This window comes from Lepidochelys olivacea (assembly GCF_965140295.1).
Source record: "Lepidochelys olivacea isolate rLepOli2 genome assembly, chromosome: 6".
Classification (NCBI taxonomy): domain Eukaryota; kingdom Metazoa; phylum Chordata; order Testudines; family Cheloniidae; genus Lepidochelys; species Lepidochelys olivacea.
In genome coordinates this window covers 104,448,953-104,474,010 of record NC_140416.1, presented here as the reverse complement: position 1 = coordinate 104,474,010, position 25,058 = coordinate 104,448,953, and the positions used below count along the sequence as shown (strand labels likewise).

Here is a 25,058-nt window from a genome sequence, read left to right as displayed (position 1 = left end):
TTGAAAAAATTCAAGTTTTGACAATTTTTGAACAAAAAAAATTCTGATCAACTCTCTCTCAATGGGTGGTGACGAAAGCCCCATTGCTTGGGACATTTAAAACTAGCCAGGGAAGAGCTCCAGAAGCCACACAGTATCTTTCAGGAGAAAAGGGCTGGACAAAACAACTTAAATAGGTTTTTTCCATTTCTAATTTCTGTGGGCCAAATCCTCAAGTCATTTCTTACTCTGACAAAACTCCCATAGAATTCAGTAGGAGATTTGCCTGAGTAAATTCTTGGTAAAAATTGAGGGTCTGATCCTGTCACCTGTACTTCAAATAATATTGTACTCTGATTCTGCTGCCTTTTTTTATATTGAATAGTTCTTACCTGCACAAGCACTCTCATTGAAAGCAACATGAATGAGCATAGCAGAATCTCATTGATTTCAATCTGGCCTTGAGTAGGATTTGCCCAATGATTCCATTATATCTCATAGTAACTTTGTCAGTGGAAATGAATTAAATACTCAGGCCTGGCCTACGCACAAAGTTGCATTGGTTTAACTAAAGATGTATTCCAGCTGACTTAGTGCAACTTTGTGTGTGGACACTCTTAAATTGATGCAAACCAGGCTTATACTGGTTAAGTTAGCTTCTGTGACAAGCTATACAGACAGAACCAGTTTTAAACTGATGTGTCCACACAGGGATTTGCATTGGTTTAACTAAACACGTTTCATTAAACTAGTGCAAATTTGTGTGTAGACAAATCCTCTCTTTCCCCTGGCAATCATATCAGGCTGGTGAGTCCTTTAGACCCGATTTAATACAAATGGAATTTTTACCATGCAAATCTTATTACCTAACATGCCAATGAAACTAATGGGATTTGGAGTAGAAAAAATCCTCTGGATGTGACACGGAGTTTGGAATATAAACACACAGCAAAAAATTTAAGGAAATGGAGCTGCTATTCCATAGGCTTAGTTTTGACTTAAGGAAAGGCCTGATCCTGTGAACCCCTGATTTCAGTAGCAGCAGAGGGATGCTCAATACGAGGCGAGAGATATTGAGTACCACACAAGCTGGAGACATACCAATACTTGTCTCATTTGTTTCAAAATGCATTTGGGGGAAAAAGCAGGAATAAAAATACACCAAATGTGCCACTTCAAGGACAAACATCCAGAGGAATTTATATTTTTCCAAGGGGAACCATTTTTGCTGTGGAGGTCGGCAGAAAGCATCAGGAACACAAGATACATTTGGATGTGTTTTGACAATCTCTAGATCAAAAATGGCTGAACCTATTCAGATGAAATTTTGTTAAAATAAAATAAAAAAAACCCCAAACCCATGGCTCCAGGCTGTGAACCTGTGTGGCATGTCTTGGGCTAAGGATACTGCAGATAGATGCGTTGTCAGCCCCTGCAAAGCAAGGTTAGCAACAGAAATACTGCAGTTCTTTTAACTATATCAGTGCTACAGATGTGGATGTAACACAGAATAAACCACAGAGGGTCTAATCTCGCTGTTGTTACGCAGGCAAAATTCCCATTGACTGTGCTGGGAGTTTGGCTTGTGGAAAGCTGGGTGGGGATTAGGCCTAAATCACATTTTTGAAAAACCCAATACATTAAGCCCTTTTGATGGTTCAGACTGTTATTTGGTTTTCTATCACCCTGGAAGTCCAGGTATAATAAATAATACCTTTTTAAAAAATTAAATGAAACAATAAAAGACACTTCAGAAAAGTGGAGGAAAGAGGAGAAGGTCAGAGAGAAACAACTGAATTTCGATGTTCATTTTTGTGGAGTTGATGGTTATTATTCCCAAAGAAAATAATGTCCTTTTTTGATTTGCTTTTAACATTCTGCCCTTGGCATCTGTTCCATCCATTGTGGACTAACCTAGATCGTGTTCTGACAATGGGTTAAAGCGAGCACTGATTGAAGAGCATTCTCTACTTAATTACTTTTCTTTCTTCTGGAAGCTATTTTTTTATAATCACACGTTAATTGTGCATTAGCAGGCCTTTCCGATTAGTTGAAAACATAATGAAACCTTTGTAAACAACAGAGAGAATGAGAGAGAGAGGGTGGGGATAGAGAAAGGGAAGAGAGAGAGAGGTGTGCAGTGGAGGCAATGCTGCTGGAGGAGAGTTTTTAAAGCCAGAAATAATATTAGGTGTCTAGATGCCATACAGTTTTGTACCTGGAAATTTGTTCTTTGAGTGACATCCTTCATTGGCCAAATTAATCAGTTTACTTTACAAGAGATAAAATGTATGGTGATGCAAATTGCTGTCAATCTCCGAAAGCAAGGCAGCAAATACACCAAGTTGGAAAGTTGTGTAGTACTGCAGCTGTTCCCCAACAAGTCAGTGCTGTTCCTAACGTGCATTCGGAATCCCCGCTTGGTTTTTTGTTCTTTTGTTTTTCCTTCTTCCAACCTTAGGTGAAAATATAGTGGTTGAGTTTCTTACTGATCTTTCAGTGATCTAGATTTCTTCCTCTTCTACGTTTTATGCCTGTTTGTTTTCAACAGCTTGTTTTTGCTTTCCTGGTGCCCCCAAATCTCCCTCGGGTCAGTGGAAATTTTGGTTGCGCAAGGACCGTAGGATTGGACATCAGAGCTGTAGCAGGCTAGGAGACATCAGGAACCACTAAATTGTCTGTGCTGTCACATGAAGATCATTCTTAGTGCCTGATTCTTCGAGTTGCTGAGCATACCCAACTTTTATTGACTTTAATGAATCAGCAGAATCAGGACTTTTCACTGAGTTGTTTCCTCTCTCTCTCTCTCTCTCTCTCTCTCTCTCTCTCTCTCTCTCTCTCTCTCTCTCATTTTTTTCCTGAAAAAACTGTGCCTTAGACATAATTCACATTGGTTGTTTTTAAAGGGACCATCCTCCATTTGCAGTGCTCAGTTTTGAAGGGGCAGAAATTCCTCCCCCCTCCCTTTCTGGTGGTGTTGCTTAAGCACCACGCGTACAGGGATTTTGCAGCTCTCCGTGTGTTATTAGAAACCGTGTGGCTGGGACAGTTAAAATGGGAGTGCTACTGTGTGCAAGAGCAATATTCACTGTAAGCTATCCAAGGAAATCCTGCCAAGGCAGTATATGAACAGCAGCCAAACAAAACACAGGCGCCTTTCCAGTGAAAACCAGCACACTTCTGCAAATAGAGGAAAAATTGACTTTCTGATTTGGAGTGTTTCTACAACTAAGAAGAATTACTACAGTGATTGTTCTAAAAATATTTTTAGGCAGCACATTCTCAGAGGGCTTGGGATACTTAGCATTCTTTAATTGTGATTCTCTTAGGTGATCAATCTGGATTGTACAGAAATAAAATATGACGTTTGTAGGGTTTGGAAGTTTTTTAAGCCTGAATGGGCATTTTTTTCTGCAGTGTTGTAACAGCATAAAACAGCAGTTTTAAGGAGCAGAAATTGTATTTTTTATCTTTGCACTTCAGGAAATATATTTGTCTATTAATCTTTTGCAGCTACGCTCACACAGATCACATCTAAACTGCTTGATCTAGAACAGCCCCCAAAATCCCAGCCTCTGTGGCTGAACCTTTTTTGTAGTTTGTAGTATTTGATAGCATTGTCCCCTTAATATTTATACTTCTCATGTTTCTGCTCATTCTGCTTCTCTGTTCATGCAGCCTGGGCTTTTCCTTTACAGGACTTAGAATTTTATAGGAGCAACTTCACTGTAAGATGCAACCGTAGGCATTCTGGCATTCAAATAATTTCCATAATGATGGAAATTGACTGGGATTCCACAAGTTTGTTTATTGCCAGGAATAAATAATGTATGTGTTCTTTTTTTTTAAACTGTTTTGCTAGTTTCAGCTACAGTTCCTGCAAAGTCTTAATAATGGCACTTAAAAGTGGAGTCAATTTATCTAAACTGGGCAAAAGAAATAAGAGAGACCTCCCCGCCCCCCTGCATAATAGTGTAGTAAAAAAAGACAGCAAAATCTGTCAGGGACTGATATTCAGCTAGTGCATTTCCTGTTTTTTAACATGTGCATTTACTGAAGAAACAAAAAGTACCTAACAGAGATGATCCAAATTAACCCTTAGTGTAACTTCAGCTGACGTCTTTGGGCTTTTTGCTGGGATGAACTTGGTCCTGTATTCTTAACTAACTGTCATGTAGCGGGCCAGATTTATCCCTGCACTGAAGTCAATGGCCTGAGAATAGCAAATCCCAGGAAGAAAAAAGCCTGATCCAAAGCCCATTGAATCAATGGAAAGACTCTCACTGACTTCAGTGGACAGTGGATCAGGCCCTTAAAAATAAACAATTTTTTTGGCCCTTTGAAATTAACTAATTGAATTTAGGGTAGTATTTTTATTCTTAACAAATATTAATTTATCCAAGTTTCCCTGGCCAAGCTGACAAAATAAACTTTCTACCACTAGACAGCTCGATCCTGAAATCCTTACTTGGGCAAAACTTCCTCTGGAGTGAATGGACAGGGTATAGACTGCAGGATCAGACCCCACATGTTTGAAAGGATAATAGAAAAGTTTAAGGAGGCCCTTCTAGTGCCTTGTGCTTTTCAGCATCCTCCCCTTTGGGAGTATTGCAACCATGTTCACGGTAAGAAAAATGAAGATTAAAAAGTCATCGTTCCAACCATGAATATAAAGATTGCTACCCACTGTGTTCAAATTAGAACATTTAATTTGTGTGACATATGCCATATCAGTCACAGCAATAGTGTTCTGCATCTTTAAACGTTGACTCATAACAGTGGAACCAGGTGAGGTCTGGCCCCAGGTGCTGGCTTGTGCATGCATTGCTGAACAATTTTCAAGGCATGTAGATTGGATGGTTGTAGAAGAAAAGAAAAAAAACAGCTTTTTCCCCCTAAATGTTTGGGTGGGTTTATCACAACAGTGGGAAGCTGACAGACAGCACATCGATGTAATTCAGTTCTGACCTGGATCCCTTTTCTGACCTTCCTGAATTGGGCCTCCTTTTTGTACAGAGCCCCAGTTATTCCAACCCTGGTGATTGGTTTGGTGATATAGACAGCTGAGACCATGGAACTCATTTCACTTGTGTCCCTTCCATATTGAAACGCTGAGTTAACTATCATTCATGGAGAGTGCCCTAGTAGACTTGCTAAGGTAAAGAGTAAGGACTGAGGAATGGGAATTTGCAGGCACAATTCCCAGTATCACTTACCACTGCTACACAACTAGTCCATATATTGTTATGAAAAAATCACCCAACAGAGAAGGATTGTGCACTAATTATTTCCAGTATAAAACCAAAGATTTCATTTAACTATTTCACTTTCAAAAGCAGTGGGCAAGCATATTTGTGCCTCCAGCCGTTTTTTCCCATAATTTTTCCACCCCGTTTTTTGCCCCCATGGCTTTACACCCTTAGTGGCTACCCCGCTTGCCCCGCCCTGGTTACGGCTCTGTGCTGGCGCACTCCCATTTAAGTCAATAGGGTTGCATCAGGGTAAATTAGAAGAGAATTTGGCCTGTGATCTGGGCTGAAGGTGTGTGGTTTCTAATTCCAGTCCGAGCAGTTTGATATAGCAAAAATTACCAATACACGAGGAGGGTTTTATTCAGAGACATCTGTAGGTTGGCAGCTGTGCCAGTCATGTCAATTCTTTTAAATAACTGAAGCTATGAACTCGAGAATGTTAGCGTTTTTGTTGGTGACAGTGTTGTGAATATTGGTGCACTATGACAGATTTATTTTTTTTCCAAGCTTATTTAGGGGGTGTAACACACGCACGTGTGGGGGAGGGAAGGCTGGTCTCATTTTTTTTAAAAACACCTCTTTAGCATTTTGCATATATCAGCATCCTAGCAGAGTGGTTTGCTAATCACACTAGAAGATCCACTTTAAATTCAGGAATACTGAAACTTTGAAACTGTAACATTTTGACTGGTGAGAATGACCAGTCTTCTTTTCTGTTTTGCAGTGAGCTAGTTGAAGGAAGCTGGCATTGTCACACAGTGAAAGCTCTGCAGAAGTGCCGCAGGTTTTTCATATGGAAATGTGAAATAATGGGGTGATTAAATAGAGCTGTATATTAAAGTACATCTGACATTAGAATTAGCATAATGTGCTCTAGCCCTAGGCTGAGTACTTTATTTGCCATCTGCGTCGGACCAAAATCCCCTGGGGAAGCGCTAAAATATTCTGAATAAACTCAGCCCGAGTTCTTATTGAGAGTAAAATACCATTTGTGGCACGTCGTATTGATTCGTCTTAATTGCGGTGCAGAAAAGAACATTCAGTTGCTGATGACTTTTGTACTCTGTGACAAGTCGGCTGGAGTTATTCTAACACTGCAGTTGGTTAACCTGAACAGACTGCCATGCTCGGAGAAGGAGAAAACCTTATTTTCAGCAGCATAACCTGCAGTATCATCTCTCTGCTTTACTCCTTCTTATCTTGATGCATCATCCCTTTTTATTTTTAAGAGTACAGCCGTCAACTAAAAATAAAAATGGGACTTAGTTCAATCAGTCCAAGGAAATTCAAATTCTTACCCCCCCACACATCCTCTTTAAAAAAAAATATCCAGAAACATGTGACCAGCTTTCATCTAAGCAAGTGAAAATCAGTGGAACTTGTCCTTGAGGATACATCGCCAGAACCATTAGTTCAAGAGATTTAGTCTGTATATTTTATAAAAGCCAAGGTTTCTCCTGTGCTTAAGCCCATGGTCTTAGTCTGTTGTAATGGTTTGATTTTTGTTAACTCTCCACTCAAATAGGTTGCTGAATACCTTTGAAAAAGTGCTTATAGCATGCACAAAAGATAAATATTTCATCTGAAGGAAAATACTTTGGTGCTTCATGCAATTCTGTAACATTCATAAGGTCCAGTTTTTACCCTATAATTGCCTATCATTATACACAATTTACATATTCAAACATTCTCTACAAACCTTAGTCTAGCATGTTTTTATTACAAATTCAGATCAAGGGAATAACCTTTAACTTCAGAGACAAATGAGACAAATTTACAAGTGCATGTCTGCTGTTTTCTTGTGTTTTATAAATCCCTGTAGACCTGAACACTTTTGCTATAACGCCACTCAGAACAATATACATATATTACTACTTGTTTGTAGTGCTTCAGTAATGAGTCCCCTTTGTATTAGATAACCTATATAATTCAGTATCTAGGCTCTCCATAACGTCAATTATCTCCTCATAGCTAAATGTACATTCCATTAAAACAAGATTTACAGCCCTTATAATACTTCTTAGGATTGAACATGGAAATTTTGTGGATTTAAAGAAGCAGAGATGGGAGTTAGCATTTGTTAAAGAAGTAATGAATTAAAACAAAAGTGCTATTTCATTTACTAGCTATGAATAGATACCTAATACCCTAAAGAGATAGCTGCAATAAAACAAACACAAGCACCGAAAGAAAAAAATGTAAAATTTGTTTTCACCCTTTGGCTTATTTTATTGTCTCCTAATTTACTCTTTATTTTTCCATTAAATGACATGGACAATTTCCTTTATGTCTCCCTTCAAGTTCCTGATCAGGTTTCTGGCCTCACAATTGCTGCCTGAAAGATCAGAAAATGGCACCTCAGAAAATTCTGAGAAAACAAAACAAAACAAAAAAAACGCTTGCCAGTTTTCAAACAAAGCTACTGTATAGGAAACAGATTTAAAGGGAAGCTGCTGGCATATTTCATATGTTGTAGAAAAGACTGACATTATTTCAAATGTATTTGAATGCCTTATGCAAAAAAAAGCCCTAAAAATGTCCTTGAGAAGTACAGTGGTTTTTCATGAATGCTATAAATGGGATCCTATATATAAACTACCATACCATAGATACATCCAATAGCCTTTTCATCTCACTAATGGGTACATTTTCCCACCCAATATTAAGGTACTGATGATTTTCACTATTTTATAGGCCATGTTTCTAATGCATGCATCCATCCACTCTCTGTTAACTGGTATATAAGGTTCATAGAACCTACCTAAAAGAAGCAAAACTGTTTAGATGCTGTGTATATGGAGTCAGTTGAAACTGTTATATCACAAGGGGCTAATTTAAAAGTTAGCTCATTCACTATTGATCTCTCAATATTGATTTTCCTGTCCTCTCCTTACCTTTTGCACCTCTCCCTTTCTCTGTTTTATAAATTGATTTGTATTTTAGAGTTTAACACCAATTAGATGAGTGTGGTCCAGAGATGACTAACGTGCTCTCCTCTTCTATTTTATGCAGTGCTTTCCATTCAGGGAATATTGTATTGTCAGGTCCAATTTTTGCTATGCATTTTTTTCTTTTTTTCCACTACATAGGAGGGGAAAAGTGTTTCTTACTCTTAAAAGTGCTGAGCATCCACCTTCTGTGAACCTGAGGCCCCTCCAAGGTGTCGCACCCAGAAACTGAGGCTCCCAAAATCACAGATCACTTTTGAAATTTGAGATCTGGATGTATAACCCTGCTATAATGTGGTATGATAAAAATTAAGCTGAAATGTACAGCTAATGGCTTAATGTACTGGCCCCTAGATGTGCAAACTTGAAGTTTGATTAGGGCACAACTGAAAATGAGTTGTTGGACACGCAGCCCTGTCTCTAGCAGAGATTTGTCTACATCTACCAAGAGACAACATGCACCGACCCATATTACACATGGCTCTAGCCTGAGCTGTTAGCCACTGATTTTTTTTATGAGTGTTAAATTTCATCAAACATATTCAACAATTTTTGGGAAAAAAGGTTTAATGAAAAAAATCAACAACTCTGTTCATTTGTTCAATCTGGGCCAGATTATGATCTGTGTTGTGCCAGTCTAATTTAGCCTCTGTGATGGAGGTAAATGGAATTACTTTGGATTTATATCCCTGCAAGTGAAAGCAGACTCTGGCTCAGTGTATGCTAGTGTACAGTAAGCTTTACATCACTAGTTCTCCTTAGGATTCTTGTACTCTGTTCCTATTGACTTCAGCAGGAGATACACATGGGTATCTGAGCATAACTTGGCCCAAAGTGACAGCTAAGGTGTGTGACTGGCAGTTGGTCTTTTTGATTTTCCCTGTGTTGGGTAAAAGAGTTTATTTGGCAAGAAGATAATGTTTATTATTGATTGCAATACAGATGCTTTGGTGTCCCGCTGAACATTTGCTCAGTGAGGATCCGACCCAATGCCTTTTGAAATCAATGGAGAACTCCAGTTGACTTCAGTGAGCATAAAGAGTAGACCCTATTTGTGGACCAGCTCTTAACCCTGCTGAAGACAATATTTTGCTACTGGCTTCAGTGTGGGAAGGATTTGGCTATACATAAAAATATTAGTATATATTGGAGCAAGAAGTCATGAAATCAGTTAGTGCTATTGTAAATTTTCCACCTGGGAGAAACAAATTCTCTTCTGAATATTTTCTCATTAATTAAAGGCCATGTTGGAGATGGGGGAGCCTTGACAGAGTTGGAGAATACTCAGGAAGTATGAAAGCTGATCTGAAGCCTTTCCAATCACAGCGGAGCAATTATTATTATTAATCATGTTTATTAGGGCAGTGCCTAACGACCAACCAATAATGGGGCTAGGCGCTGTACACAGAGTAGTAAACTAGGCAAGACAGATGTAGGATGGGAAAAAGGAGTATAATATGCACAAGCAGAGTGAACAATGTCATAACACCAAATGTTATGTTAGTTCCATTTATTTTTTTATGGGGAGGGATTTAATTAGGATGGTGGAAACTGATGGAAAGAAAAAGACAAGTGAAGGGGGAGGGGATATAGAAGGGAAGGGAAGTGAGGACAGGACAAGGATATAGGAGGTTGGAGGGTAAGTGTGGAGTGAAGTTGAAATAAAGAGACTGCCATGGATGGGGATGGAGAGCAAACAGCCTTGCCTTCTTTCTGAATGCATTCCCATTATTTCCCCTCCCACCTCCCAAATCAATTTGATCCTTCTCCATCCCCAATTCTTCCCTTCACCTGACCTCATTCCAAAATTCCCTCTCCCCAGATTCCAGGAGGCTCCTTGGACACTCATTCCTGCTCTCTTTCTCCTTTACCTTCAATTCCTTCTCTCTGACCTTCCAGCAGGCACCTGTTTAAATCCCTAGGTGCAGTGGGATGAGTGGTCTATCAGGCACTCTTTGCCTTATCGAGGCCAGCCAATGTAATCCCAGGTGTTGAGGGTACCCTGTGACAGTGACACCCCAGAATTCATGTCCTTCTGCTCTTAAACCAAGATCTCATATGACTGAAGACAGCTACCGGCTCAGGAGAATGCTAACTCTCATGTGCTCTGAGGTGGACTTTAGCAAAGCAGGTAGGTTAGTTGTGAGTCAGGAGAGGGAATGAATATTTATCTGAGTTGGGAACTGAGTGGTTCAGGAAAGTAATAATCAGGTCTGGAGACATTCTACCTAAGTCATAAGAGTCCAACATTTTCTGCCGTCTGATGGCTGATTTGTTATCTGTGTGAAATGCATTGGTAGTCTTAGTCCTGTTTTCAATAGACAAGTGTCAGTTTCACAGGAAACATCAGTGCTCAATAGGCAATGCAAGATTTGAATGGACATGAAGGCTATTGTCTAGTAACACCCAATGAGCCATCCCTTCAGAACAAGGCTGACATTGGCTGGGTTATGTAGGGAAGTATGCACTCTACTAGTAGTCTATGGATGGACTGAAGATTTAGGGGTTGTGTCATTTCATCAACTTTCACTGGCATCAAACTGAGCTATTACTAAAGAAATGTAAAAGTCAGTAGTTCAGTCTTTGTTTAAAAATTTGGGGTTCAGGTTAAAGCACTGGGTTGGTGGTGCTTCAGAATTGTAGATCTAGGTCCAAGTCTTGGCTTTCCCACATACCATGTCACGGACATTGAAAAAACCTCCCAGTGCCTCAGTTGCCCTTCTAGAAAACAGAGATTAAAATACTTCCTTACCTCACAGGGATATTGTGGGAAGAAATTCATTAATGTTTGTGAGGTGCTCACATATTATGGTGATGAGGTCAAAGAATTAAGTAGATAAATATTCTAGCTTGCTTTGGATAGCTTAATTAATGGCACAGTTTGTGAAACTATTTCAGGTAGAAAAGACACTAGGGGCAAAATCTTGCTCTTGGATCCATATCACAGATCTCTTTGGAATGCTCCATAGAGCTGGCATGTGGGTGATGCAACAGGGATTCCCACTGTGGATCCTGGGAAGGATTTGGTCCCAGCCTCAATGTTCTGTCAAACGTTATGTACCCATAGATCTTGTTCACCATGAAACACTAAATCTTTTTAGTGTTTAATGTCCTTCTCTTTAATGTCAGCTGGTCTTATAAGGAGACTTGTTAAACCAGTGCTTTCAATTATGGCATTTTAATTTAATAATAATTCAATTAAAGGTGTGTTTTTATTGAGCATCTACGCTACCTTTATAGGTATTATTAGAGTAACCAGCATAATAAGAAGGAGTAATTATTTAAATGCTCATTAAAAAATCAAGTGGCAGAGGGCAAGAGTAACACTGGTGGAATGATTGTAGGAACCGGATACATGTCTGTTCCTGAGTGTTACAGTTAATGGTGTCCTTTCTTTAAAGCTTGCAAATTTCTACTTTTCCTGAACTTCTAAAGCTGCAGTAAAGCAGCATTAAAATTCCTTACATTTTTATTGCTGCTGTCATAACTTTGTAAAGCATACCAGAAACATTACCTAGAATGTATTCCTAGTGGTAAAGAATAGCAGTAGTTATATGCACCCAACTTTGTGTATGACACAGTCCTAGTGAGGGTCATGGGTGGCTGATTAAAGGGGGGAGTTTATTCTCTTGTTACAGCTAATGGAATTATTCAGTCCTGCTGAGAAGAGGGTTCGTAAGGCAGAGAATGTCTCTGTAGCCCAAACAGAAAACAATGAATTTTCTCAAGTTCTGATCACACTATGATTATTGTTTAATATGGCACAGAATATTTTAAGGCGTTCAGGGGGAAATTCACCTCTGCTGCTGATGGCTCAAGGTTGAGCCTACATAGGGAGGGTTTGAACTGATTGCACGGGGAGGGCCTCTACATCACAAAAAAGAGTTGTGCATTGGTCACAAATAGGCTTGCAGAGGGCCGGTCAGGGGATCCATGATTATGCAAATGCATTGGAGCAGCTGACCCACAAAATCTAGTTGCTCTAGCATTGAGCTAGGCATTAAACAGAAATTCAGATGGGTGGAATTTACTTCACCTACCTGTCTACTAGGTGCCCAACATAAAACCAGACTTTTATGGGTGGGGAGGGGGAAAGGAAACTGAATTTAGCTCTGTTTTTTACCATTTATTAAAAAGAAAAAAAGTCTTGTTATTGTTTTGACATTTTGAATGAAATGTAATCAGTCACATAGCAAGGGAGGGAACAAATGTTAATATTTCTGGCAAAGACCACCTTTAGCTATAATATGCAGACAAGACAGAAGTGTTCAATAAATTCACGGTCTATAATTACCTACTCGGGGAGGGGATATCTGATACTAGAAAGCTCTTTAATTTAACAGACAAAGGCATAACAAGATCCAGTGGCTGGAAATTGAACTCAGCAAAGTTCAAACTGGAAATAAGATACAATTTTTTAATATTGGGGATAATCAACATTTGGAACAGACTACCAAGGGTTTTGGTAGATTCTGCATCACTTGGAGTCTTTAAATCAAAAATTGGCTGTCCTTCTAAAAGATATAATCTAGCACTGAACTCTGTGGCCTGCTTTATGCATGACATGAGACTGGAGATCATAGCAGTCCCTTTTGGCCTTAAAATCTATATATCTGTGAATCTATAAACATATGTCCCCGGTCATGTTACTTTCTATAGGTGCCCATCCTATGCTCTGGGTTCTCATCCCACCATATAAATTACAGCATGGGGGACTGATCTTCTCATCATAAATAAATACCCACCAATTAATAAGGATAATAAAATAAACTCAAACCCTCCTTCTCTCCCCCAAAAGACATTGAAATCAGAAATGTCTGCTTAAAGATAATCGTGTCATGCCCACATTCTTGAAATTCAGGCCCCATTCAATAAAGCACATAGCATATGCTTAACTTTAAGCACATGAGTAATCCCATGCCCGTTCAATGAAGCAGTTAAACATATGCTTAAATGTCATTGACTTCAGTGGGATTACTCATGTGGCTTAAAACTAAGCATGTGCTTAAGAGATAGTGCATGGCATAGCCACTGTAGCAAGATGTTATAAAGTGGTTATTTAACTTCAGTGAAGTGGGCAAGAGACTATGCCATATATCAAAAGTAGCCTTATAACAAAGGGTTTTACAGTGTAGGTGCACTGCATTATTAAATATACGAATCATTTTTGAGAAATACATGACTGTTCCTGGGCATGTTTAAAATATTTAGCAAGTTTTAGACTATAAAAATGTTCGGAGTGGATCTTCAAAGACTTTTTGACATTGTTCTGTACTTAAAAGTGAGCATCTACACTGCTCAGGGCAACTTCTAGGCAAGATAACCATGAAGTGATAATATGGAAATGAACATTTTATTTTATTTTTTAAAAAAGAGGCATCTAGGGAGAGCCTTTGAGCGTTGTGAAAGTTTAAAAAACAGAAAAGAAAAAGCTGTCAGAGCCATGGTAGCCAGGTAGCCTGCAGTCAGTTTTGCCATTGTGTAGCGGTCTCCTGAACAGAAGAGTTTAGGGGCATAAAAGCGAAATAAAACAAAAAGAGAGAATACTGTTTCTGTTATGACTGATATCTCATAAACCTTGTCTCAGCAATAAACACTAATTTGCTCTGTTTGAAAGAAAACTAAAAAGGAGTCAGGGAGAAGGAACTTTCCTCACTTGAATTTCACAGAGGTGAAGTTTTGGAGAACAAAACAAAACATCTGAGCTTCATATAACATGTAGTAGCAAGCTCCTAGCCAGCTGCCATTTTGAGGCTAATTTTTTTAATCAGCCATTTCAGTTTTAGATTAGCCTTGATCCTCAGCCTGCCCACGAATTCTTTTTCTTACATATGTGCGTTTTCTGAAGTAAACTTTTTTTTTTAACCAACAGCTAATTTTTTGTTCTTGTTTTGTTTGGATTTTGTCAGTTCTTGTACTAGATGAGCAAGCTTTTAAGAACACACACACACACATGCACGTGCACACACACACACAATTTAAAATATAATGCACAGTGTGACTTTTAAAAATGAAAGAATCGAACAGCTGTGGGTAATAAATGGATTAATTAGAGTGGATAAAATGGAGGTGAAGGGTGCAGAGCACTCTTTATTTTGAAGATACATGACCTTGTAAGACACTGCACTTCGTTTGTTATTAGATCTCACTTGAGAAAGGGCTTTATTAAAATCCATTCTAGGGTGAGCTGAGGTAAAACATATTGTTAAAAAAAGCTTTTGACAGAATATGTTATATACTTCAGTGTGCTTCAGTGATTTCTGTCACTTTTTATACTACACATGTTGCTGTTCAAGAAAAGTTAAAAGTCTAGACATTTTCATCATATTTCTATAAGAAACAGAAATTTAAATAGTTGAAGTAATAATGGGAGCATTTAATGTTGCTTCGACTTCAGAGTTGACATAAAACCCTATAACTGCCTCATCGCTAAGTAGATTTTAAAGGATACTGTATCTGCTCCATTTGGTGTGTGCATGCAGCTCTTATTAATGTCAATAGGAGTTCTGTATGCATGTTAGAAGGAGAATATAGCCCCCGCACTTTTATTTACAATAGCTATTGTTACAGATTAATCACAAAAGTTTAGCATATTACTCCTAGTTATCTCCCCTCCGAGCACAAAATAAGAACCTGTGGAAAAAGATCATGTCAATCAGACAAAAGTGTATTCCACTCCAGGTTTCTTTTTTGTAAAGGCCCAGATTCTACCACCTTGACTCACATGAATAGGCTATTAAAATCAGTAGCAGTGCTTGTGGTGTAAGGAACTACTCCCCCATAAATAATCTAATGAATATATAGTTAAAAATAGGCCTATTTATGTAAGTCAAGGTGGTAGAATCAGATATAATTTTCTCTATTCTCTCTTTTCGTAGGCACTCAGATGCTATGATGATAAGGCCAGATAGATAGGTGGATAGATAGATATCCCCCATCTTCCCTCTGTCTAAGCGTTCCTCATCAGCAGCCATTTCTGGAAGCTTAGAACAGTGGAATAGAATCAGTGGCAGTTATTCTTCTCATGGTGTGTTTTGGCTTAAGTTTTCTTGGTCCCTATAGGCATGTCTAAACTGCAATTAAACACCTGCTGCTGGCCCGTGTCTGTTAACTAAGGCTCGCTGGGTTTGGGCTTCAGGGCTATAACACTGCAGTGTAGGTGTTCAGGCTTGGGCTGGAGCCCAGACTCTGGGACCACATGAGAAGGGAGGGTCCCAGAGCCTGGGTTCCAATCCGAGCCCGAATGTCTACACTACAGTTTTATAGCCCCGCAGCCAGAGTCAGCTGACACAGGCCATCCACGGGTGCTTTAGTGCAGTGTAGACATACCCTGTGAGTCACTTAGCTTTAAAAAGGCAGTTTTGATAGTACAGTTGATTCACCTATTAACACTTTTGATTTCAAGTATAACGGTTGAGCAACAGGCTTCTGCATAACCTAATACCTACAACTGGAAGTGGGTTGTAAAATTTAGATCCAGAGCCAAACTCTTGCAGTTGTTATGAGCTGGGATTTGGTTCAGTTCATTATGCATAGGGCAAGACAGAGGAAGTTCAGTCCTGGTTCTGTTCTTCAAAAAATGTATTGCATTTGGGTTCAGAGCTCTGGTTTAGGTCCATCACTGCTCAGAATATATTAAGTCATAGAAAGAAATCAAAAATTCAATTTTAGTTTTTCCATAAAAGGTAGCTACTTTCAAAGACACACTTCTAAAAAAAAAAATGTTCTGAAGCATGATTTTCAAGCTGACGTGTGTGTAGGCATGTATAGGGGTTAGACTGCTGCGGGAGCACTAAAGGGGAAAAGACCATGTTTTTGAAGATAGTAAAAATTTTATATGATGTCCAGGGTTGGAATATTTTAGATAGTAAAATTATGACTGTAGTGCAGACTTGTCTACACCTGTCTTGTATGTAAACTGAATCAGGGTTAAAGGAATGTTTCCCACCTTATACAGTTGTTTAAAGTAGGCTAGAAAGGCAAATAGAGAGCCATGTTTTTGGCTCTGGTTACTATTTCTGTGATGGAGGGCAGGCTCAGAAATTCTTGGGATCCAGTTCAAGCACTGCCCGACATTTGTTACTGTTAATTGCAACTGTTCTGTTAGCTTTGATTACCGGATATTCCACTTGAGTGGCTTCTTGGTGTTTTGGCAAAGAGAATGTCAAAGGGATACGTTTTCCAAGCTCCTGTTCACTTTAATGGGACTTGTGCAGATAAATACCCACATACTGCTTTAAAAATTTCGGGGACAGCATGATTGAAGCATGTATACATTAAATACAGCAAAGATCTGGGGTGACTGCTGAGTAAAGTGTATACAAATATAAAATTAAAGACTGAACATGATACCACAGCCTATTTAGGTACCATAAAACAGATCTACCTACTACATCACATTTTCTTTTGACTTTATACATAGCATTAGATGCCTTGAAACAAATATTTTTACATGGAATAAAGGTGTGAAGCAAGTTTCATCCCTATATGCCAAAAATCAAGGTTTTATATGATATAGTATATAAAGATATACACAGAAGGCAAGTATGTGTAATGTATGTCATACATATTCAATGAATAAAAATGTTGGATGAGTAAATACGCTGGGCAACATGTTATATCAATCAGTACATTGCAATTAAATCCCCTTTCAGAAATTCCAAGGACTAAATCTGTTAACAAAATAAAGTACATGCCAATGGTATTTAAATATTCTCCTCTGTATTATTTTTTGAGTGTTCTCTCTGTTTTTCTTTTTTAGGTAAAGATGAGCCTTCAAGCTATATTTGCACAACATGCAAGCAGCCTTTTAATAGCGCTTGGTTCTTGCTTCAGCATGCCCAGAACACACATGGATTCCGCATCTACCTGGAAACCAGCCCTTCAAACAGTTCCCTTACTCCACGCATCACCATCCCTCCTCCTCTGGGACCAGAGACTGTTGCACAGTCCCCGCTGATGAATTTCCTTGGAGACAACAACCCTTTTAGTCTTTTGCGGATGACGGGCCCCATCCTACGTGATCACCCTGGCTTTGGTGAGGGTCGGCTCCCCAACACACCTCCACTGTTCAGCCCACCGCCTCGTCATCATCTGGATCCACATCGCCTTAGTGCCGAAGAAATGGGGTTAGTTGCCCAGCATCCCAGTGCCTTTGACAGAGTTATGCGTTTAAACCCCATGGCAATTGAGTCCCCAGCGATGGATTTCTCCAGAAGGCTTCGAGAACTGGCAGGAAACAATTCTACCCCTCCTCCAGTCTCACCGAATCGCAGCAACCCTATGCATCGCTTGTTGAATCCTTTTCAGCCTAGCCCTAAATCACCTTTTTTGAGCACCCCGCCATTGCCACCAATGCCCCCAAGCAGCACTACGCCGCCGCAGCCTCAGGCAAAGAGTAAGTCCTGTGAATTCTGTGGGAAAACATTCAAGTTCCAGAGTAATCTTATCGTGCACCGACGCAGTCATACAGGAGAAAAGCCCTACAAATGTCAACTCTGTGATCATGCTTGCTCCCAGGCCAGCAAGCTAAAACGTCATATGAAAACACATATGCACAAAGCTGGCTCCATGACAGGCAGGTCAGATGATGGACTCTCCACCACAAGTTCTCCTGAGCCAGGCACAAGTGAGCTCACTGGAGAGGGACTAAAATCCAGTGAGACAGATTTCAGGAATGAGAGTGATCCCTCCCTGGGCCATGACAATGAAGAAGAGGAAGAAGAAGAGGAGGAGGAAGAGGAGCTTGAAAACGAGAGCAGGCCAGAGTCAAGCTTCAGCATGGACTCAGAGCTAAGTCGTAACCGAGAGAACGGTTCCAAATCGCTACCAGATGAAAAATCCCTTGTCCTTGGAAAAGTTATAGAGAATGTAAGTCTCGGTGCCATCCAGCAATACAATGACATGCTAGCTGAAAAACAGAAGAGGAGTAGCTTCATGAAAAGGTCTTCTGATCAGCGAGACCTGTGTCCTCGAGACCTCTGTCAGAGAGACACAGGCGATGAAGACTCAGTGGCAGGAGAACTTGACCGCACTGAGGAAGGGACGGTCAATGGAAGAAACTTTGGCCCAGGTGAACCCTTCCCAGGTTTGTTTCCTCGCAAGCCAACACCTATCACGAGCCCCAGTTTAAACAACTCTTCTAAAAGAATAAAAATAGAGAAAGATTTGGACTTACCACCAGCAACAATAATACCTTCTGAAAATGTTTACTCCCAGTGGCTGGTAGGGTATGCAGCATCAAGGCACTTCATGAAGGATCCGTTTCTAGGATTCACAGACTCCCGACAATCCCCCTTTGCAACTTCTTCTGAGCATTCTTCAGAGAATGGAAGCCTGCGTTTCTCCACTCCACCAGGTGACATGCTGGATGGGGGTCTCTCAGGGCGCAGTGGGACAGCGAGCGGAGGCAGCACTCCCCACATCAGTGGACCTGGTCCCGGTCGACCCAGTTCAAAGGAAGGGCGGAGGAGCGATACATGCGAGTACTGTGGCAAGGTCTTTAAGAACTGCAGCAACTTAACGGTGCACCGCCGGAGCCACACGGGAGAGCGGCCTTACAAATGCGAGCTCTGCAACTATGCATGTGCCCAGAGCAGTAAGCTGACACGTCATATGAAAACGCATGGCCAGATAGGGAAGGAGGTCTACCGCTGCGACATTTGCCAGATGCCCTTCAGTGTTTACAGCACCCTGGAGAAACACATGAAAAAGTGGCATGGAGAACATTTGCTGACAAATGACGTCAAAATTGAGCAGGCAGAAAGAAGCTAAGACCCCCACTGGGTTAAATCAGGGGTCTAGGTAACATTTAATTTGTACAGTTTAACTATTGCCAACTGAGAAAAGCTGACCTAACTTGCCTCCGTAAACATAACTTAGCATAACTATAGTAGGTGCCAGACCTTGGCACTTAAATATAACCTGTGTCTACAAAGTTCTATTAAACCTGAGGGTTGATTAAGGCAGTAAAATTGTGGAGCCTTTTAACTGTGCAATAATTTCTGTATTTATTGGGTTTTTGTAATTTTTTGGCATGTGCAGGTACTTTTTTTTATTCTTTCTGTTTAAATTTCTTTTAAAATTTTGTTGGGTATCCCTTTTTAATTTTACCCAGTAGTAGCCTGAGATTACTTGCATTGTAGGGGGAGAGGCATATCTTTTTAAATTATAATTTTGGGGCCGCTGCTTTGTTGAAATTTAAGCTAAGCATGTGTAATTTCTTGTGAAGAAGCCAACATTTTAACTGAATTCTTTCTTTTCTTCTTCTTCTTCTTCTTCCTTTTTTGTAAAATAACCTTGGAGATTAGGGAAAATAAAATTGTACAGCGGATAACAATCTTTAAAATTAGCACTTTCTTTTGGAATTGGATCTGATATGTAGCACTGACAATGTCGCTAAAGATAGAGGCCTTTTCTATGTAGACTTCAACATTAAAGTTATGTCAACTAAAAAGACATGGGTGCAGGTATTTTCTGAAGGCAGCTACATTGAACAAAGCAATAGCATTCTTAATTGTGGATTATTATCAGATAGTTTATTCGGGTTATTAATGATATGTACTGAGACGCCGCCATTTTGTCACTTGTTCCAGGTTCAGTAATTAAGATAACCGAAAGAATCCTCATAGTTGTAATAAAAGCTCTTTTAAGGTATTTTAGCATCTTCTCCACCCTTGGATGAATGAAATGCCATTCTTTTAGTTTACCACACACACACACAAAACTAACCGAGTTTTGGATATATGTACAAACCCCTTACTTAGCTCAGTAGTATACTGCAACTAGAATCGCTGTAATTAAGGCAATTGTAACTAGGGCTGATTGGTAGTTTCTCAATCTGATAGAATAGAATTTATAAGGATGGCGAGTAGAAAATATCAGGATTATCTCATATAATGCACAACAATGTTATTGTAAGGAAGGGGAAAAATTAATCATAATACCTGTATTGGCCTGATTCTGCTCCCACTGAAGTCAAGAGAGTTTTGAGTTGAGAGTTTTCCCATTGACTTAATTGGGAGCAGGAGCAAGCCCTATATGAGCAAAGCATTGTAGGGAAAGAATGCAGCTGCTCAGTTTTTCCAATTGTTTTATTTTTTAGCATATTAGGACTAATGATAACAAAGAGTGGACAATTAAGGTTAGACATTTTGATTATGTTGACCCGCACTTTAAAACTTTTGTTTGTGTTTAAGAGAAAATGGCTTCTGAACAAGAAATTACAGCATATTCTTCTCCTTGGCCCAAAGGTGGGTTAAACTGTAAGGGAACAGCTGAGATTAAGTGTCAGTGTTGCTAAGCATGGCATTCACAATACTGTCACTATAAAGAAAAATAAAATAAAAATAATTTATTGGACAGTTTTTCTACTGCCATTCAATTTGACGTGAGTGCCTTGAAAACTGATCTTCCTATCTGAGTCTCTTGAGACAAATGCAAAACGTTTTTGTGAAATGAAAAGACTTTTAAAAAAGTAAAACAAGGAAAGTACATTCTTTAAGGGGAAAAAAAAGAGCCACATTTACTTAAAAAAATTACTGGTTGAAGATAGTGGACATGAAAATGCCATAAGACCCAATCAAATGAAGATGCATACCCAGCACAACTTCGGACATCCATTAGCTGAATTATTCTCAGCTTTTTTTTTTTTTCAGGACAACGCTGCTTAGGAAATGGAATGGAAATGATTTACTGCTGAATTAAAACTCATATGACACAAATTACAAGTTATCATTGAATGAGAAAAAAACAATTCAGGAACAATGGCTAATTTTTTTTAAAAGTTAAATTTAGTGCACTCTGTCTTAAAATACGTTTACAGTATTGAATACATACAAGGGTAAAAAAAATTGTGTGTATGTGTGTTTGAGCAATCTTTTTTTTTTCAAAGTTTGCTTAATAGGTTATTAAAAAAATGCCATGATGGCCATGTGTATATTGTTTTCTTTTGGTGACGGGGTTTTAGTATATATTATATATATTAAAATTTCTTGATTACTGTAAAAGTGGACCAGTATTTGTAATAATGGAGAATGCTTGGGCATTTTACAAAACCAGAAAGAAAAAACAAAAAAACAAAAAACAACAAAAAAAAACCTTTTCTTTTTTCCTTGAAAATGTTGCAGTAAAATTTAAATGGTGGGTCTATAAATTTGTTCTTGTCACTGTAACTGTAAAGTCTTGAGTTTTAGTAAAATTTTTTCTGCCTTGGGTGTTGAATTTTTATTTCAAAAAATGTATAGAAACTTGTATTTGGGGATTAAAAGGTGATTGCTACACCATGTAGAAAAAGTATGTAGAAAAAAGTGCTTAATATTGTTATTGCTTTGCAGAAAAAAATCACGTTTCTGACCTATACCTATTTTTCTCTTCCCCCTCCCCCCCTTCTGGAATGGATATTGATATTGGTTGATTCATATGATGTAGGCACTCGCTGTATTTTTACTGAAGCTTGTAATTTTTTAACTGTACGCTTGTCCTTTTAAAGGGATTTAATGTACCTTTTTGTTAGTGAATTTGGAAATAAAAATAAAAACAAGCAAACAGGCTGCCAATAATATATTTTTTTAATTTGGCAGGATAAAATATTGCAAAAAAAAATTTGTATGTTAAGTCCTTATTGTACAGGAAAAAAAAGGGGGGGGGGAGGGGTTGTTAGACGACCTTTAAGTAAAAGAAACAAAACAAAATAATTAAGTGCTTTTTTTCATTTTATTTTTTTTTTTTGTTCACAAATGATTTTAGTTGTATATATATATTTTTTTTGGTCAGAAATGGCCTACAAAAAAAAGTGCTGTTCCCACAGGGCTCTAATATCTTCAAAGTTTCCTGGGCCCCTTGCATCAAGGTTTTACCAGGTATGGGTGAACCAGGCTGAATGGTTATTGCCTATTCATGTTAAGGGAAATTCAGTTTTTGTAAAGATGTTTGAAGTAACATTCCACAGATTCCCCTTCTAGAGAGAGAGAGAGAGAGAGAGGAGATTTTTTTCCCCCTTGCAAATGATTAGCTGTTTATAGCATCTTCTCTACCACCACTGCCTCCCACTCACTTCCCTAACTCCTGCCCTCCAGAATAAAGTAATTTTACTCTTTAAAAGCTGTTACACCTGCTTTGACACAGCTAAAGTGACCTGCTCTTGGTACAATTGTAATTTGGATTGAAGTAAAATTGGTCCAGGCACAGCCTTCGTTTTCCCTGTCAGAACAGGACCTATTCCATGTACAGGTCTTGCCAGTCCATGTTATTATCTGCTTTGCTGCTGTACTCCTAACTGTACATTCCATAAATTTCTGAATGTTTGAGGGACTGGGATGAAATTCTGTGCCTTTTGATTTCTCTTTTCTATTCTCTCTCTCTTTTGGTTGGGATGGGGACAGGTAGCAGAAGTGGCGATGACATTCTATTGAATATTTTATGGTGGGAGAGAAGGAGGAAATTGCATTGTTTCAGAAAAAGGTGGTAAAAAAACACCATGCCAAATTCTTCCTTCACTTTCATCTGTGCAATGCAGTTGAAGCTGTTGGGGTGGCATGGTTGTAACTGAGAGCAGAATTTGACCCAGCTATCTTGCAGATGTTGCCTTCTTGCTTGACCTCACCCTATCCTAAGATTTACCTATTGGTGAAGTTTTGATTTCAGTGACGCTGGTGTAAATCAGGATTAATTCATAAGATTTACTCCTGATTTATACCAGTGTAACTGAGATTGGAATCTGGCCCCTTAAAGGTGTATACTACTTTATAGTGAAAACTCTAATCTTTGTTACAATGGTGTAAATCTGGAGTAACCTCATGGAATTCAGTGGAGTACCCCTGAATACACACCAGTCTAATGAAGATCAGCATTGAATCCTAGGTTTCCAGTCTAAGACCAATTCCTTGAAAGAAAAAAAAACATCAACTTTCATTTTAAAGCAAATTGCTTGGGAGCACCGCTAGTCCTATTGTTTCTTACTAAGGTAGTTAAACCAGCAGTTGTCTAATCGTGTGACTTAAATCATTCATAAACCAACGGTAAGTCACCCAAAAAGCACAAGGAATGTGTTTCTACAGACTGTAGTGACAATGGAGACCCTCTTCTTCCTGTTTAGGAGAATCATACTTTACTAGGCCATAAGCACAATATTACATAGACATACAGTAGCTATTATGCTGCCATATTTATATTCACAATTCAGTTTAACATTTTATTAAGTTGAAATTTATTACTTCCAGTGCCCGCTTCTGTTTCCATTGAAGTCAATAGCAAAACTTCAGTTGACTTCTGTGGGAGCAGGAGTGGGCCTGTAATCTCATTTTTGGGAAGGAAAATATCTATATGAAAAAAAGGGGTCAAAAATCAGCATTTCATCCCAGTCCTGAGTACAAGACAGTCCAAGGTTTTGTTTATCACAAGCAAACTCATTTTTATGGTGCTCTTTGTATTTTAGAACTGCAAAGCAAAGTAATGTTGATTTAAGTTGTTTGCATTTGTACCGGCAAGGCAAAATATTTTTATTACCTTTTTCTATTACTTATTGTATGAGCTTTTGTTGTTTACTTGGAGGTTTTGTCTTTTACTACAAGTTTGGAACTATTTATTATTGCTTGGTATTTGGTGCTCTGTTTAAAAAACAAGAGCACTTTTTTTTTATTATGGATAAAATGTTGAGATGGCTGGAGGTCATTTCAATATGGCTTAGTGAAATATTTATTGTTCCTTTTATTCTCTGTACAAGATTTTTGGCCTCTTTTTTCCCTTATTGTCACAATGTTGAGTTCAGCATGTGTCTACCATTTCATTTGTACGCTCGTTCAAAACAACGTTTGTTCCAGTTTCAAGTTATAAAAATAAATTGGACATTTGACTTGATCTCCAAATCTTGTCTTTCCTGTTTATTTTAAATTTGGGAGGACCTGAAAAACTGAGGATCATTATGGTTCATTAGACTTATGGAATATCTTTGTATCAGTTCAGTTAGGTATCAATTCAGGAAAGCATCCCTATTCAGGAAGGGCATTTTAGCACTTGTTTAACTTTAAGCATGTGCTTAAATCCCACTAAAGCCAATGAGACTTGAGTGTATACTTAAAGTAAGGCATGTGCTTAAGGGCTTTCCTGAATTGGAGCCTTAAGCAATGCAAGCTTTAAACACTTAAAATGTCCCAGAACAAGTAGCTTTAAGTACTGGAAGGTAAGCGTGGTTGTTTCTATTTTTTCTGAGCTGAACTTTGCACTCAAGCCCCCACCCAGCAACATACTTAAAGATATACTTCACTTTCAGCAGGTGAGCAGTCCCAGTGGTTAAAGGTTGTTAGGGGCTTTACTGGATCAGGGCCTCTGTTCTCTGATGTAAATATGGAATAACACCATTCATTGACTTAACTGAGAGCAGAATTTGTCCCACTCAGTATGGGCTTCCAAGCAATATTTTACATACACCAAAATTTACCTTTAGATACACATTTGCCCTTCTGACTGAGTGCAGGGGGAGTTACTTATATGCATCTAAAGGCGGAATAAGGCTCAGTTTGGAGAGTATTGTAAGGATGGAGACAATAGCTCAACAGAATCCACCAGCCTCTTCTTCCCTATCAAGCTAACACTTTTAACAACTGTAAGAAAACCTTGACTGGGATAATTGTATACAAAACTGCTATTAGACAATTGAAGATTTATTTGTGAAGCTTTGAGGGCCAGATTCTTAACTCACTTAGGTCCTGATATAGCAAAATATGTGGGTAGGCACCATATTTCTAAGCTTGTGAGTAATCTCCTTGTCTTCAGTAGGACTACTCATGCTTAAATTATGCTTTGGTCAAATACAGGTTACTGGGCTCAATACAGGTGTAAATGGGTGAAATTTAATGGCCTGGAATATAGAGGAGGTCAATTT

General features: G+C 38.8%; 1 protein-coding gene across 7 annotated transcripts in view; it reads left to right on the top strand.

Annotated features, from left to right (window-relative positions):
- The window catches only part of BCL11B (BCL11 transcription factor B), a 101,823-nt gene extending 77,806 nt beyond the window's left edge, over positions 1-24,017 (top strand). For all 7 annotated transcript variants that reach the window (XM_084631495.1, XM_084631494.1, XM_084631490.1 and 4 more), the window contains one exon: positions 16,941-24,017. In XM_084631495.1, the coding sequence (XP_084487621.1) occupies positions 16,941-18,952 (2,012 nt within the window). In that variant the 3' untranslated portion in view covers positions 18,953-24,017. The remainder of the gene's footprint in view (positions 1-16,940) is intronic.
- Positions 24,018-25,058: the final 1,041 nt, after the last annotated feature.